The sequence below is a fragment of the Somniosus microcephalus genome, chromosome 12, assembly GCF_052327205.1.
Source record: "Somniosus microcephalus isolate GS21.2 chromosome 12, FLI_Smic_1.0, whole genome shotgun sequence".
NCBI lineage: Eukaryota > Metazoa > Chordata > Chondrichthyes > Squaliformes > Somniosidae > Somniosus > Somniosus microcephalus.
The window spans coordinates 122036186-122053833 of NC_140998.1; the positions used below are offsets into that span (position 1 = coordinate 122036186).

General features: G+C 46.0%; 1 protein-coding gene across 8 annotated transcripts in view; it reads left to right on the forward strand.

The window, feature by feature from the left end:
• LOC147109494 (ryanodine receptor 3-like) overlaps positions 1 to 17648 on the forward strand; it is a 506629-nt gene that overhangs the window by 377762 nt on the left and 111219 nt on the right. For all 8 annotated transcript variants that reach the window (XM_086003490.1, XM_086003491.1, XM_086003492.1 and 5 more), the window contains 2 exons: positions 3514 to 3684; positions 5647 to 5706. In XM_086003490.1, coding sequence (XP_085859616.1) covers positions 3514 to 3684; positions 5647 to 5706 — 231 coding nt within the window. The remainder of the gene's footprint in view (positions 1 to 3513; positions 3685 to 5646; positions 5707 to 17648) is intronic.

Below are 17648 nucleotides of genomic sequence, written 5' to 3' on the forward strand. Positions count from 1 at the left end.
CTGCAAGCCTCATTAATACATGCAAAATGGGGTCCTATGATGTCATTCTGAGCCCAATTACATTGTAATGGCCTACTGAGCGGGGCACCTGATGTAGATCGTAGATGCTCCACTCAGTAAGACCTGGCACGGAGGAAGAGGAGGCACTCTAAGGCAAGCCAGAAACTTTCCTTGGAGGGGTCACGAGGAGCAGAAGTACAAGGAAAGTCTGGGCCTCTGCTGACCCAGGCTCCCCTCTTTCCCATTTGAGAAAAGGTTGGTACTAAATTAATTGGCATTTGGAAAAGTATGGGCTAATAAATGAAAGTCAGCATGGATTTGGCAAATGTTTGACTAACTTGATTGAGTTCTAATCATAGAATGATACAGCACAGAAGGAGGCCATTCAGCCCATTGTGCCTGTGCCGGCTCTTTGGTAGAGCTATCCAATTAGTCCCACTCCTCTGCTCTTACCCCATAGCCCCCAAAAAATTCCCTTCAATTATTTATCCAACTTTCTTTTAAATGCTGCTATTGAATCTGCTTCCATACCCTTTCAGGCAGTGCATTCCAGATCACAACAACTCACTGTGTAAAAAAATGTTTCCTCATGTCACCTCCAGTTCGTTTGCCAATTAACTTAAATCTCTGTCCTCTGGTTCTAACCCTACTCCACTGGAAACAGTTTCTCCCTATTTACTCTACAAAACCCTTCATGATTTTGAACACCTCTATCAAATCTCACTTAACCTTCTCTGCTCTAAGGAGAACAACCCCAGCTTCTCTAGTTTCTCCACATAACTGAAATCCCTCATGCCTGGTACCATTCTAGTAAATCTCTACTGCACCCTCTCCAAGGCCTTGACACCCTTCCTGAAGTGTGTTGCCTGGAATTGAACACAATACTCCAGCTGAGGCTTAACCAGTGTTTTATGAATGTTTAGCATAACTTCCTTGCTTTTGTACTCTATTCCTCTATTAATAAAACCAAGGATCCCATATGTTTTTTTAACAGCCTTCTCAGCTTGTCATGCATAGATTTGTATACATACACCCCCAGATCTCTGTTCCTGCATTCTCTTTAAAATTGTATCGTTGGTTGTTTTTCAGACTGGAGGGAAGTATACAGTGGTGTTCCCCGGGGGTTGGTATTGGGGCCATTGATCTTTTTGATATATATTAATAACTTGAACTTTGCAGATGACACGGAACTCTGAAATGTAGTAAACAACGAGGAGGTTGTAACAGAATTCAGGAGGACATAGACAGAGAGGTGAAATGGGCTGACAAATGGCAGCTGAAATTAATTGCAGAGAAGTGTGAAGTTATGCATTTTGGTAGGAAGAATGAGGAGATTAAATGATACCATTTTTGACAGAGTAAATAAGGAGAAACTGTTTTCAGTGGCAGAAGGGTCAGTAACCAGAGGACACAGATTTAAGGTAATTTGCAAAAGGGCCAGAGGTGAGAGAAGATTTTTTTCCATACAGCAAATTATGATGATCCAGAATACACTGCCTGAGAGGGTGGTGGAATCAGATTTAATGGTAACTTTCAAAAGGGAATTGGATAAATACTTTAAGGGAAAAAAATTGTAGGGCTATGTGGAAAGATTGGGTGAGTAGGACTAATTGGATAGCTCTACCAAAGAGCCAGCACAGGCGTAATGGGCCGAATGGCCTCCTGTGCAGTATCATTCTATGATTTATTTTGCAGCATGATGCAGTTTTGAGGTATTCAGATAAGCTTCTTCCAGAAAGCAGTTTTTGTTCAAGCGGCCTTCCAGAAATTGTGACATGATATTTAGTTTTGTTTTGTTGATGAATACCACAATTGGGCTTGTTTCTATATGAAAGTGTTGCGGATGCTGAAAGCTGCAACAAGTGCTGACGTAAAACAAGAGCTGATAAAATAGAGACTGAGATAAGCTGAGAGTTAGTAATATTAAAATAAAAGCTAATGTGCAGCTAACCTACCATAAGCACAGCTTACCAATACATTCCATTTGTATTATCATCTCTGTGTTACTTGCACTAGTGTGTAGCATTTCTACATGTTTGGAGCAATATAGTTCCATGTATCATAGTCACGATACTTTTGTGTATGTGTGACAGCAATAATAGTGAAATAATATCCTTAGATTTTGTTCTAGCTGAAATGAAAATAAGATTCGTTTTTTTTTCAATGAAATAGATGGTGGCCACTATGTGATTGATGTTTTACTTAATTCATAAAAAAGCCATGCATAATTCTTTGCAGCGAATCTTGTGAGTGATACTGTGTCAGTCACGCAGTCTGTGCAGTTCCTCAATTACTGTGATCAGATCCCTTTGATTATATGTTTAAAGTGGTTGTGCAGTCAGTTTATTCTGGCTTGCAGGCCCTAAATTCCTGTTTACAGAACAGTCAACCATCATCAATTAAATTACATCATCAGCCAGTGAAGTAGTGAAGAGGTGACTCTTTTCACTGCCCTAGGTCAAAGAGGAAATTTTGTTTGTTGCAATGTTTTCTGACAATTACACAGATGCAATCTACGTATAAAAGCTAAAACATTGGCTTCTTCTTGATAGCTCGGTGGCTCATGGCACTGTATGTTATGGAACTGATCCATACAGACCAAGAAAGTCCCAGGTTTGGTCCTTGGCTTGTACAGGAAACTTTTTTATCCCGCACCGATGAGACCGGCGTGGTGCCGGTTGATCAAAAAGTCCGGATTACAGAGAGGTATATTTACCAAGGTACGAGAGCCCCATACACGGCCACAGGTGCAGGAACCCCGGTTACACGGCACTTGTGCAGGAGTCCCGGTTACACGGCCACAGATCCAAGAGTCCCTGTTGCACGGCCATAGGTGCAGGAACCCCGGTTATACGGCCACAGATCCAGGAACCCCGGTTACACAGCCGCTAATATATAGTAAAACTTACCTGAACCTACTCCTGAATTTTGCCGGTTAAGAGAGATTTCTGGACATTTAAGTGCCGGTTAAAAGAGAGTTTCCTGTACTGATTTAGCTGATCTTGGCAGTGGACATTTGGGGCACTGCAATTAGCATCATGTTCACAATCCCAGTGACCCCTGGTGTAAGGTGTACATGTGGATATCAAATAAGAATGAGCTCAACTTTGATGTCCCTTTAATCAGATAGCTTGCCTGCATTTACTGTCTGAACTCACTTATGAAATATGGCTACTCAGTTGAACTCCTGAAAGGCTATTGCTGCCTGTGGAACCATATGCGAGCATGACCCACCCCACCATCTTCAGGAGAGGAAAGGAAAAAGTTGGAGAGATTACTGGAAACAAGTTGGGTTTGTATTATGTGCCAATATTTTGAATTTTGAGTCGTTGGAATTTAGAACACAGGGTACATCTCTAAGCCAATTTGTCAATACAATACTACTGTTTCCCTAACACATTACCCATTGAACAAAATAACCCCTTTAAGCTCTCAAATTTTGAATAGTGTTATGCTGATAAACAATACTAATGCAAAACATCTCATTGTCATAAACAATTTAATTTCTTTTAGGCTGATGGGCAAAGCCAGGATAGGAAAAAAATAATTCGCAGAGGTGACTATTACTCAATACAGACCTCGCTGATTGTGGCTGCCCTTAAAAAGTTGCTTCCTATTGGTTTAAATATGTGCACTGCCGGAGACCAAGAATTAATCACATTGGCCAAACAGAGATACAGTCTGGTAAGATTCCAATTTTCTTCTTGAGTACGGTGTCTTCCAAACTTTACTTTCTTTCTATAAGCTTAGTCAGTCAATTGAATCAACAAGGTTGACAGAATATTAAACATGCATCTAATGTTATTTTTTGGATTTTGTTTTAGTTTATGTTCATCAAAGTTAAGTACTGATTTTTTTTCCCATCTTTGTACTCAAAATCAATATAAATATTCCTAGGTTGGATCAGGACAGAATTGATTAAATACAGCATCTGGCGGGGGCGCTAATGGGGCACTGATGCAGTAGCGCCGGGGCGAGGCGAATCCAGTGCCGCACGCCAAATCCAGCCCCCCCTCCCCCCCCCCCCGTAGCGCTGCCGCTACAGGTTACCAGCAGGGACCTCAGCGCCAGGCAGATCGTGATGTCAGTGAGCGTGCAATGCTCACTGGGCACCCGATCTGCAAAATTCATTATCACTCCCTGCCTTAGCGCCTCGACCCGACATCAACAGGGAGAGGAGCCATCAAGCAGGCGGATGCCGGCTCCAGGGATGCTATTTAAAGGGATCATGAGTAATGAGTCGCAGCTGTCAGGTTAGTGCTGTTTCACTGCTTCCTTGTCAGTTTGACATTGTGCAACAGTTTAATTCAGTCATTTAAAGGTTGTTTAGTATCAGGAGTGTTGTGGCTACTAACAATTAGTTACATTTATTCTCACAACATATCTTTATTGCAAGGGGGTTGGAGTATAAAAGCAGGGAAGTCCTGCTACAACTGTACAGGGTATTGGTGAGACCACACCTGGAGTACTGCATACAGTTTTGGTCTCCTTATTGAAGGAGGGATATACTTGCATTGGAGGCAGTTCAAAGAAGGTTCATGAGGTTGATTCCTGAGATGAATGGGTTGACTTATGAAGAAAGGTTGAGCAGATTGGGCCTATACTCACTGGAGTTTAGAAGAATGAGAGGTGATCTTATTGAAACATAAAAGATACTGAGGGGGCTCAACAGGGTAGATGCAGAGAGGATGTTTCCCTTCATGGGGGAATCTAGAACTAGGGGGCATAGTTTCAGAATAAGGGTCGCCCATTTAAAACGGAGATGAGGAGGAATTTCTCTGAGGGTCGTAAATCTGTGGAATGCTCTGCCCAAGAGAGCTGTGGAGACTGGGTCATTGAAAATATTTAAGGTGAAGATAGACAGATTTTTTAACAATAAGGGAGTGAAAGGTTACGGGCAATGGGCAGGGAAATGGAGCCGAGCCCAAAATCAGATCAGCCATGATCTCATTAAATGCAGAGCTGGCTTGAGGGGCCAAATGGCCTACTCCTGCTCCAATTTCTTATGTTCTTATATCAAAGTGCTATAATTGGTTACATTAATGGGGGTTGTACTGGCAGTAATGATCAGAATGAGGTTCTGCAGCATCAATGAACCTCCCCTTTAAGAACTGGAAAGAGCCTGTGGCAATGATGATTTTTGATTAGACTGCACCCGATATTGGGCAGCACTTCGAGTTTAATGCCACTGAGCTAGGCCATTAGTGCTTGATTTAGCGCTCCAATCCTTTTTGTGCAATGAGACTTAATTTTGCGTGCAGTTTGAAGCATTTAGTGCCTGGCACTAATTCTCAAACTTTTCAAAAGTTACTGCCCATTCCTTGGCTATAATGAATTTTTCCCGCTAGGTATTTATTGGTAAGTCCACCATTGTGCTAAATGGTCCCTAGACATGGGGGTAGATTTCTACCCTTAAGTCAACATGTTTTGACAATACTCATAACATTTATAGATTGGGCTTTTTTTTGTTGTTTTGCCCATAAGTATATTTGTTGGTGCCATTTCACAAATATGAGAACATAATTTAATCATTTTAAATGTGTATTTTCATTTTAAGCAGTTCTTGAATTCCTTTGCGGGTACCTTAGTATGATATTGGAACCTTGTAATATAGTATTCCTTACAGTTGTGTTATTCTATCAACAGAAAGACACAGATGAAGAAGTTAAAGAATTCCTTGCAAATAACTTGCATTTACAGGCTAAGGTAAGGTTAAAGTATACATATCTCTTAAGATTTGGATACACATGATAACCAGCCTTGTTTTCTTTTCAGTTCTGCTGAAAGGTCTCACCTAAAATGTTAGCCAAATTTTGATTTTCAGATACTCGAGTATTTATGTTTTTTTTCCCATAGGATTACATAGAATATACAGCACAGAAACAGGCCATTCAGCCCAACCAGTCCATGCTGGTGTTTATGCTCCATTCGAGCCTCCTCCCGTCTTTCCTCATCTAACTCTATCAGCATAACCCTCTATTCCCTTCTCCTCATATGCTTATCAAGTCTCCCATTAAATGCATCTATGCTATTCACTTCAACCACTCCCTGTGGTAGCGAGTTCCACATTCTCACCACTCTCTGGGTAAAGAAGTTTCTTCTGAATTCCCTATTTAATTTCTTGGTGACTATCTTATATTGATGGTCTCTAGTTTTGCTCTTCCTTCCCAGAACAGAACAGTCACATCAGTGAGGAAAACAGAGGGTGCATCACCAAAATTAGCAAGGAATATGTGGATTTCTATATCTCCAATATACACCTAAGAGCCTCAGACCTCCCCACAGGAAACATCTCATCACCTTGTGATTAGCTTCACAACCCTGATGGTCTCAGACTGACCGATTGCTTGTTTCAATATTACAAAAGATAGCTCAAAATTTCTTTGACAATGTCTCACAAGAAAGGAAATTAAACATGGTTATTTCTCATACTAAATTTGGGTGGCAGAAATTCACTGGTTTCTGTAATGTATACACCTTTAAGGGGGGAACTACTTTTTACAGCTCATGTATACTGTAGTACCGGCAGTGACCACACCTGTATATAGCACTGAGTAGTAATCTGTACAGTTCAGTTCCAGAGTGAGCCACGTTGAGTAAACACCTGTTGTACCGTTCTCCTGCAGTCTGTGTCTTACTACTGACGGACACAACATTGGCGACGAGGCAAATTCGATCCTACCTGCAACTCTGCATCACCTCCCAGGGATTCATTCCTGGAGACCAGTAGATTGGAGGTCAAGGCCAGAGACACGGGCGTCGACCACGGGCAACCGCCCAGTCATCCAGCAGAGACTCGAGAATTGCGGGGGAGGCTGTTGAGAGCCAGGCTTGGCTTTCCAGTCACGGTGGTCCAGCAAAACAGGCTGGCAACAGGTAGTGCGCAGACCCTTCCCGGACAGCGGCGGGCTAGAGCCCGACCAAGCGGCACAGCAAAGGGCTGAGCAGCGTCAACGGGAGAGAGAGAGAGAGGGCAGAGCGCACAGGGCGCAGCCGGTGTTCAGGGGCCGAGCAGCGTCAAGGAGAGGGAGAGAGACGCGCAGAAACCCGCGAGGCGCCACCATTGCCACGAGGACCGCCAAGAGCGGCGTTGGCAGCAGCGCAGGAGAAGCGCGCGAAACCTACAGGGCGCCGCCATTGCCACGAGGACCGCCGAGAGCGGCGTTGGCAGCAGTGGGGGAGGAAGGAAAGAGCGGGAGACGCCATTTTTAAACCACACCCAAAATGCCGAAGAGTGGCAGTATCACCGCATTTGACAATGAAGTCGAAGATTGGACTACATATGTCGAACGAATAGAGGTATACTGCAAGGCAAATGAGGTGTCAGATGACAAGAAAGCGCCGGTATTGTTAAATTTAATGGGTGCAAAGACGTATGGCTTATTACGAAATCTAGTAACCCCAGCGAAGCCAGTGGAAAAGAGTTTTGGAGACATAGTGACGATACTACAGGAACATTTAAACCCCACACCGCTGCTGATAGCAGAAAGATTCAAGTTTCACAAACGGAACCAGCATAAGGATGAAAGCAATGCTGAATATTTAACAGAACTGCGCAAACTATCGAAACACTGCCAGTTTGGAACGGGACTGGCAGATACCTTAAGGGACAAGTTTGTGTGTGGGCTTCAAAGTGAAGGAACCCAGAAACGGCTTTTATCTGAAAAGGACCTTACACTGGACAAGGCTTTCAGCATTGCGGTATCATATGAAGCAGCAGCACGGGACGCTGCAGAGATACAACAGAGACCGCAAGAATATGGCACAAACGAAATGTCATACAGAACAGAGAAGTGCTATCGCTGTGGCAGAACAACACACGACCACAATGATTGCTGGTTCAAAGACAAAGTGTGCAGACAGTGTGGAAAAGTAGGACACATAGCACGAGTCTGCAGGTCGGGAAAGAAAACCAGCAATAAGAAATCTCCAAAAGAAAAGTACAAGAAGGTACATAAGGTGACGGAGAATAGTTCAGACGAACAAAAGAGTGATACCAACTCCGAAAGCAGGGAGCTGATTTGTCTGAAACTACATAATGTGATCAAAACGGAGGATCACCGAACCATTTGGGTCACTCTCAAGATAGCAGGAGTCCAGGTAAAAATGGAATTGGACACAGGATCAGCCCTAACAGTCATAAACCGACGGGACTACGAGCGGCTATTCTCACACATACCCTTGAGAGACACAAAAATTATTTTGAAGACGTACACTGGGCAAAAAGTCTACCCCAAAGGAAAAATAAGGGTGACCGTTATATATAACGGTAAGGAAACACCAAAACTAGACCTGTATGTATTGCAAGATGGAGGACCACCATTACTGGGACATGAATGGATCCGGAAAATACAGCTGGATTGGCATTCCATACAAGCACTGACTGTGGCTGCCAAAAAGGATGACGACGTCACACCTGGGCGACTGTCAAAGATCCTAACCGACGCGCAAGAAGTGTTCCAGCAAGGACTCGGAACACAAAGGCATGACAGCAACAATTAAAATCGAAGAAAACGCAAGCCCAAAATTTTTTAAGGCCAGACCTTATGCGATCCGCCCAGCTGTCGAAGCAGAGCTGGAGAGTTTGGAACGTTCAGGAGTACTGTCCAAGGTAGACTGGAGCGAGTGGGCTACACCCATTGTCCCTGTGATGAAAAAGTCGTTGAGCAGCACGCCTGGGGAACCAAGGATGGTTCGCATCTGTGGGGACTTTAAGGTAACAGTGAACCCAGTGCTTCACACCGTACAATATCCACTTCCGCGGATTGAAGATATTTTCGCCTTGCTATCTGGAGGGAAACGCTTCACTAAGATTGATCTGGCCCAGGCGTATCTGCAAATGGAGGTAGAAGAAGCATCAAAAAACTACCTCACAATCAACACCCATAAAGATCTCTACCAATACAACCGGCTGGTATTCGGGGTAGCATCAGCTCCGGCTATTTGGCAGAGGGCAATGGAACAAGTCCTGCAAGGGATCCCAGGGACCCAGTGTTATTTGGACGACATCCTGGTCACGGGCGAAAATGACAGTGATCACCTCGCCAACCTGGAGCAGGTGCTCACTAGATTGAAGGAATATGGGCTCCGAGCTAACCGCCCCAAATGCGAGTTTTTTAAAAAACAGATCTCGTATTGTGGCCACGTTATCGATAAAGAGGGGTTACATAAGTCCCCAGAAAAGATTGAGGCAGTAGTCAAGGCTCCAGCACCGGAAAACGTGTCACAACTGAGGTCGTTACTCGGTCTGGTAAACTACTACCATAAGTTCTTGCCAAATTTGTCTACAATACTACACCCACTGAATACCCTACTGCAAACTGGAGTGCCATGGAAGTGGAGTGACGAATGTAAATGAGCTTTCCAGAAGAGCAAAACACTAATCACATCGAAAGAGGTATTGGCCCATTTCAACCCAGCACTACCAATTCGGTTGGCATGTGATGCGTCACCCTACGGCATTGGAGCGGTGCTGTCGCACAAATTCTCGGACGGCTCAGAGAGGCCAATAGCCTTTGCGTCACGATCACTAACCTCAGCCGAGCGTAACTACGCCCAGATTGACACGGAGGCCCTCAGCCTAGTGTGGGGAGTGAAAAAGTTCAATCACTATCTGCACGGGCAGAAATTCACCTTGCTGACTGACCACCAGCCTCTTGTGTCCATTTTTAATCCGAAGAAGGGCGTTCCGGTGATGACTGCGCAACGACTACAAAGATGGTCACTCTTTCTAGGGGCGCACCACTATGAGATTAAATATAAGGGCACGAAACAGCATGGAAATGCTGATGGGATATCACACCTGCCACTGCCCACTGCGGAGGAAGCACCAGCAGTGGATCCTGTCGAAATATTTCATTCGACTATAGTTGAATACCTACCGGTAACTAACGCTCGTATAGAAAAGGAGACCCGAAATGACCCGACACTGTCTCGGGTATATGATTTGACAGTGAAGGGATGGCCAGCACATGGCGACTCACTGTTGCCAGCATTCTTGACAAGAAGAGAACAGCTGTCAGTGTGCCGGGGGACCTTGATGTGTGGATCCCGAGTGGTAATTCCACCCAAGTTAAGGGATAGAGTGCTCAATGAGCTTCATGAGGGTCATCTGGGAGGGGTAAAAATGAAAAGCCTTGCCAGGGCTTATGTGTGGTGGCCGGGAATCGATAAACAAATCGAGGACCTGACCAAGAGCTGCTCAGGATGCCAGAAAGTCCAAAATGCACCACCACATGCCCCTCTACACCCATGGGAGTGGCCCTCATCTCCATGGCAACGGGTGCATATTGATTTTGCTGGTCCATTCATGGACTCAATGTTTTTAATAGCCGTGGACGCACACTCGAAATGGCCTGAGGTCATCAAAATGTCCTCCACCACCACGGAGAAAACTATTGCAGTCCTACGGACCATTTTTGCCAGGAACGGCTTGCGAGAACAGATTTGCTCTGATAACGGACCACAGTTTGTGTCCGAAGAGTTCCGGAGGTTTATGAAGAAGAATGGGGTAAGGCATTACACATCTGCCCCGTATCATCCAGCCACAAATGGATTGGCTGAGAGGTTCGTACCAACCTTTAAGAAGGCAATAAAGGCTATGTACAATGACAACATTCCGCTGCAGCACAAGGTGGACAATTTCCTGTTCGCCTACCGGAATGCGACACATGCAGTCACCAACCAGGCCCCAGCCATGATGTTCTTTAACCAAAGGTTAAGATCTCGCCTGGATTTGCTCAGACCAAACGTACGAAGAGATGTTGAGAGTAGGCAATTCCAGCACATCCATGAAAAGCCAACAAGGAGCTTCAATGTAGGGCAACCAGTCTTGGCCCGCGACTACCGAACAGAAAAATGGCAGCCAGGAACGATATGCACACGGCAGGGCCCACTAATGTACACAGTGGACGTTGGGGAGAGCATCGTGAGACGCCATGCTGACCAGATCCTAGAGTCACAGGAACAAGTCAACCCCATGCCTCGCCCATACGTACCTGGTGATGAACCCGACGTACAGGTCGCATCTACCCCAGAAACAGTAGCATCGGAAGCTGATGACCCAACCGACGACAGGGTGCCAGAATCGCCTCCGCACCAAGAGCGAGACACTCGGGAAAGGCGCTATCCAGAAAGGATCAGAAAGCCTCCCCAAAGACTGAATATATAAATGGACTATTTTCAGCTAACGTTGTATGTTAAAAGTGTTAATTGTAATTAGTTTGATATTTAATTGTTAAATGAGTATTATGGTACTGTTAATCTAAAAGGGGAGGAATTGTAATGTATATACCTTTAAAGGGGGAACTACTTTTTACAGCTTATGTATACTGTAGTACCGGCAGTGACCACACCTGTATATAGCACTGAATAGTAATTTGTACAGTTCAGTTCCAGAGTGAGCCACGTTGAGTAAACACCTGTTGTACCATTCTCCTGCAGTCTGTGTCTTACTACTGACTGACACAACAGTTTCAGTACAATATTTGACCACACAGCACAGCTGGCAAGCTCTACAGGATGCTTGTGATTGAATGAAATAGCATGACTCCTTCCTGAGAAACCTATTGATCTGCTCTGAAAACTTTGATTAACCTGTGATTGCAGAAATTAACATTTGCCCATTAATAGGGACCCTGTTGGACAGAAGGATACTAATGGGTCTGCATTTAACAAACAATAGCATAAAAACTAGAACAACCTTCAGATGTACATTGATGCTGATGACATACAAGAGTGGAATGTGTGTTTTCTGTAGTCTACAGAAATTGATCAGAAGGACTGATGAGTAGGTTTTCACACATTGTACCTATCGGCCAATGTCCCAGACTCCTCTATCACCGTCGCTGTGTACGTTCTGTCCCACAGGCAGGATAGATCCACCAGAGGTGGCGGCACAATGGTATACAGTTGGGAGGGAGTAGCCCTGGGAGCCCTGAACATTGACTCCGGACCTCAGAAAGTCTCATGGCATCAGGTCAAACATAGACGAGGAAACCTCTTGCTGATTACCACCTATCGCCCTCCCTCAGCTGATGAATCAGTGCTCCTCCATGTTAAACACCATTTGGAAGAAGCACCGAGGGTAGCAAGAGCACAGAATCTACTCTGGGTGGGGGACATCAATGTCCATCACCAAGACTGGCTTGGCAGTACCACCACTGACCGAGCTGGCTGAGTCCTGAAGAATATAGCTGCCAGACTGGGCCTGCGACAGGTGGTGAGGGAACCAACATGAGGGAAAAACCTACTTGACCTCGTCCTCACCAATCTACCTGTTGCAGATGCATCTGTCCATAACAGTATTGGTAAGGGTGACCACCGCACAGTCTTTGCGGAGACAAAGTCCTGTCTTCCGTGTTGTGTGGCACTACCACGTGCTAAATGGGATAGATTAAGAACAGAGCTAGCAGCTCAAAACTGAGCATCCATGAGGTACTGTGGGCCACCAACAGCAGCAGAATTGTATTCCACCACAATCTGTAACCTCAGGGCCCGGCATATCCCTCACTCTACCATTACCATCAAGCCAGGCAGCAGAGCGGACCTGGGTGGGACGGCGAGGCTGCGGCAGCGGTATAAAGAGAGCCTGAGGCACAGGTAGGCCCCACAGCAGCAGCGGCGGCAGAGCAGACCTAGGAGGAGTGGTGAGGCGGCAGTGGCGGTATAAAGAGAGCCTGAGGCGCGGGTCGGCCCCACAGCGGCAGCGGAGCAGACCTAGGAGGAGCGGCGAGGCGGCGGCAGTGCGGACCTGGGAGGAGCAGTGAGGCGGCAGCGGCGGTACCAACTCAGCACCGGCAGAATTTTCAAGAGTGATGTCAGAAGTCAAAAGTGACGTCGGCACAAGGGGAGGGAACTGATTGGTGAGTATCTGGTAAGTGTATTTACTTGGCTTTCTTAAAGTTTTTAAGTTTATTCCAGCTAGGTTAGTAAATTAGAGGTATGGCAGGGCAGTTCACACCCGTGGAATGCACATCCTGTGCCATGTGGAAAGTCCTGGACACCTCCCGTGGTCTGGATGACCACATGTGCGGGAAGTGTCGCCAGCTACAGCAGCTCGAGCACCGGGTTACGGAGCTTGAGCGGCGGCTGCCGTCACTGCTGTGCATCCGCGAGGCTGAGAACTACATGGATAGCATGTTTCGGGAGGTGGGCACCCTGCAGCTTAAGAGTGTGCAGGCAGAGAGGGAATGGGTGACCGTCGGACAGAAGAGGAGGACCAGGCAGGTAGTGCAGGAGTTCCCTGAGCCCATCTTGCTCACCAACCAGTATTCGGTGCTGAGTACTGGTGAGGGCGATGGTTCCTCTGGGGAGTGCAGCCAGAGCCAAGTCCACAGCACCATGGAAGGCTCAGCTGCACAGGTGGAGCGGGGGGGGGAGAGGAGAGGGAGAGCAATAGTGATAGGGGATTCAATAGTTAGGGGAGCAGACAGGCGTTTCTGCAGTCGCAGACGTGACTCCAGGATGGTATGTTGCCTCCCTGGTTCCAGGGTCAAGGATGTTACCGAACGGCTGCAGGGCATTCTAAGGGGGGAGGGTGAACAGCCAGAGGTCGTTGTCCATATCGGTACCAACGACATAGGTCGGAAGAGGGATGAGGTCCTGCAGGCAGAGTTTAGGGAGCTAGGAAAGAGGTTAAAAGCAGGACCTCAAAGGTAGTAATCTCCGGTGCCACGTGCTAGTGAGTACAGAAATAGGAAGTTAGAGCAGATGAATGCGTGTCTGGAGAGATGGTGTAGGAGGGAGGGCTTTAGATTCCTGAGGAATTGGAACCGTTTCTGGGGGAGGTGGGACCTCTACAAGCCAGACGGGTTGCGCCTCAACGGGAACGGGACCAATATCCTCATGGGAGGGTTTGCTGGTGCTGTTGGGGAGGGTTTAAACTAGCTTGGCAGGGGGATGGGAACCTAAGTATAGGGTCAATAGGGAGGGAAGAAAAACTGGAATTGGAAAACAAAAACATAGAAAGTAAATTGGAAGGACAGCGAAATCAAGGGCTAGATAGTAGTCAACAAGGAGGTTTGCCTGTACTAAATGGTATATACTTCAACGCAAGGAGTATAGCGAACAAGGCAGATGAGCTGAGGGCACATGTAGATACTTGGGACTATGCTATTATAGCTATTACAGAGACGTGGCTGAAAGAGGGGCAGGTATGGCAGCTCAACATTCCTGGTTACAGGATTTTCAGATGGGATAGAGAGGGAGGTAAAAAGGGAGGGGGGGTTGTGGTATTGATTAAAGAAACTATTACAGCTGTGAGGAGGGATGATATGTTGGAGGGATCATCAAACAAGGCCATATAGGTCAAATTGAAAAACAAAAAAGGGGCGATCACACTGCTGGGAGTGTACTACAGTCCCCCAAACAGTGAGAGGGAGATAGAAGAACAAATATGTAGACAAATTTCTGAGGAGTGCAAAAACTATAGGGCAGCAATATCAGGGGATTTCAATTACCCCAATATTAATAACTGGGATAAAATTAGTGTGAAGTGTATAGAGGGTGCGGAATTCCTAAAATGCATCCAGGAGAACTTTTTTAGCCAGTATGTAGCAAGCCCAACAAAGGAGGGGGCGGTTCTAGACTTAGTTTTAGGAAATGAAGCTGGGCACGTAGTAGGTGTATCAGTGGGGGAGCATTTTGGTGCTAGTGACCATAATTCTGTTAGATTTAAGGTAGTTATGGAAAAGGACAAGGATAGACCAGGAATAAAAATTCTAAATTGGGGAAAAGCAAATTTTGCTAAGCTCAGAGGGGATTTAACCATAGTGGACTGGAAACAGCTACTTGAAGGTAAATCAGTGTCAGAACAGTGGGAGGAATTCAAGGAGGAGATCCGGAGGGTTCAGACCAAATATGTGCACTTAAAGAAAAAAGGTGGAACTAACAAATCTAGAGCCCCCTGGATGTCTAGAGACATACAGGGTAGGATAAAAAAAAAAGGGAGGCGTATGACAGATACCGAGGGCTAACTACTCCAGAATCTTTAGAGGAGTACAGAAAGTGCAGCGGTGCAATTAAAAATTATACTAGGAAAGCAAAGAGAGAGCATGAAAAATTCTTGGCATGTAAAATCAAGGAAAATCCAAAGATGTTCTATAAATATATTAAGAGTAAGAAGATAACTAAAGAAAGGGTAGGGCGTATTAGAGATCATGAGAGTAATCTGTGTGTGGAGGCGGGAGATGTCGGTAGGGTTCTTAATGAATACTTTGCATCTGTTTTCGCAAAGGAGTGGCGAAGCAAACATTGCTATCGGGGGGGAGGAGTGTGAAATATTAGATGAAATAAACATAGAGAGGAAGTATTAAGGGGTTCAGCAGCTTTAAAAGTGGATAAATCCCCAGGCCCGGATGTAATGTATCCCAGGCTGCTAAGCGAAGCAAAAGAGGAAATAGCAGAGGCCCTGACCATCATTTTTCAATCCTCTCTGGCTTCAGGTGTAGTGCTGGAGGACTGCTAATCTGGTACCCTTGTTTAAAAAGGGAGAAAAGGATAGTGTTGTGTATGTACCTTTAAGGGAATAACTGGTCTCAGACTGCAGTACCGGCAGTGACCACCCCTGTATAAAAGGCCCTAGCAGGCTTCTGTAGTTTCAGTTTCCAGGTTGTCTCCATTCAGTAAAGACTTGTTATAATCAACTCCTGCAGTCCGTGTCTCAATTATACACGGACATAATACTGGCGACGAGTAAGAAACAAACTTACCTGCAACTCGACAGCACCTCAGACGACGTTATTGAAGGTCGAAGCCAGAAGAAAGAAAAAAAATGTTTAAATCCAAAGAAACTCGAGAAACGGGCGTCGACCATGGGCAACCGCCCTCCAAATCATTGAATTGAAAAGTGCAGGAGAGACTGTCGAGAGCCAGGCTTTGTTCTCCAGTCTGTGGTTTCCCAGCTAATCGGGCTGGTGGCAGGTAGTACACTGATCCTTCCTGGGCTGCGGCAGGCTAGAGCTCGATCGGGTGGCTCTGCAACGGGGCCAGGCAGCGAGTCGGGAAGCAAAGAGAGAGAGAGAGGGTGGAGCACACAGGGCGCGGCCGGTGCTTCGAAGCCGGGCAGCGTTCGGACCGAAGAAGAGGGAGGGAAGTGTCCCAGAGGGTCCGCTCCACGACGGGAACACTTCTTCAATTAACGGAGCAAATATTGAAGCGCGATAGAAAAATTTAAATACCGCGGAGAGCGGCGTTGGCAGCAGCGATCGGGGAGGCACGAAGACCATAGGGCGTCGCCATTACAGGATAGTAAAATAAATATAATCGCCAGCAACAGCGTTGGAAGCAGCGGCAGCGGCGGGAAAGCGTGGGAGGCGCCATCTTAACTCAGCGGGGAAGAAGGAAAAGCGCGGGAGGTGCCATTTTGATCCATCGGGGACGAAGGCAAAGCGCGGGAGTCGCCATCTTAGATTTTCAAGATGCCAAAGACTGGCGATATCACTGCCTTCGATAATGCAATAGAAGACTGGACCACGTATGTGGAAAGAGTCGAGGTGTATTGCGAGGCAAACGAAATAGCCGATGAGAAAAAGGCATCGGTATTGCTAAATTTAATGGGCGCAAGAACGTACGGCCTATTGCGGGACCTGATTACTCCAGCCAAACCGAAGGCAAAGAGTTTTAACGAAATTATTGCTATCCTACAGGAACACCTAAATCCTACACCGCTGCTGATAGCAGAAAGATTTAAATTCCACAGGAGAAATCAGCATAAAAATGAGAGCAATGCTGATTACCTTACGGAACTACGCAAGCTATCAAAGCACTGCCAGTTCGGAGCAGGACTGGCAGATACCTTACGGGACAAATTTGTCTGTGGACTCCTGAGTGAAGGAACCCAGAAGAGGTTACTCTCAGAGAAAGAGCTGGCGCTAGATAAGGCTTTCAGCGTGGCAGTATCATACGAAGCAGCAGCATGGGGAGCTGCAGAAATACAACAAAAGCCACAGGAATACGGCACCCACGAAATGACATGGGGATTTGCAAAATGTTATCGCTGCGGCAGAACAAACCATGACCAGAAGGACTGCTGGTCCAAGGACAAAATATGCAGGCAATGCGGAAAGATGGGACACATTGCACGAGTTTGCAGGTTTAAGAAGAAGACCAACGACAATAGCAAGGCTACTAAGGAACAGTACAGGAAAGTACAAAAGATGACGGACAGTAGTTCCGAAGACCAGATGAGCGATAGTGAATCCGAGAACAAGAGAGTAAGCTGTCTCAAACTTCACAACGTAATCGCAAAAGAGGATCACCGAACCATTTGGGTCACCCTCACGATAGCAGGGTCCCAAGTCAAAATGGAATTGGATACAGGATCAGCTCTAACCGTCATGAATTGACGAGACTACGAGCGGCTATTCTCACACATACCCTTGAGAAAGACAGCCATTGTCTTGAGGACGTATACGGGGCAAAAAGTATACCCCAGAGGAAAAATAAGGGTGCCTGTCGAATACAACGGCAAGAAAATACGGAAATTGTATCTCTACATTCTGCAAGATGGTGGACCACCGTTATTGGGACGTGAATGGATCAGAAAGATAAGTTTAGACTGGTATTTCAACAAGAACTGGGCACTCTTAAAGGCGTAACCGCCTCGAAAAAAATAGAGGAGAATGCAATTCCCAAGTTTTTCAAAGCAA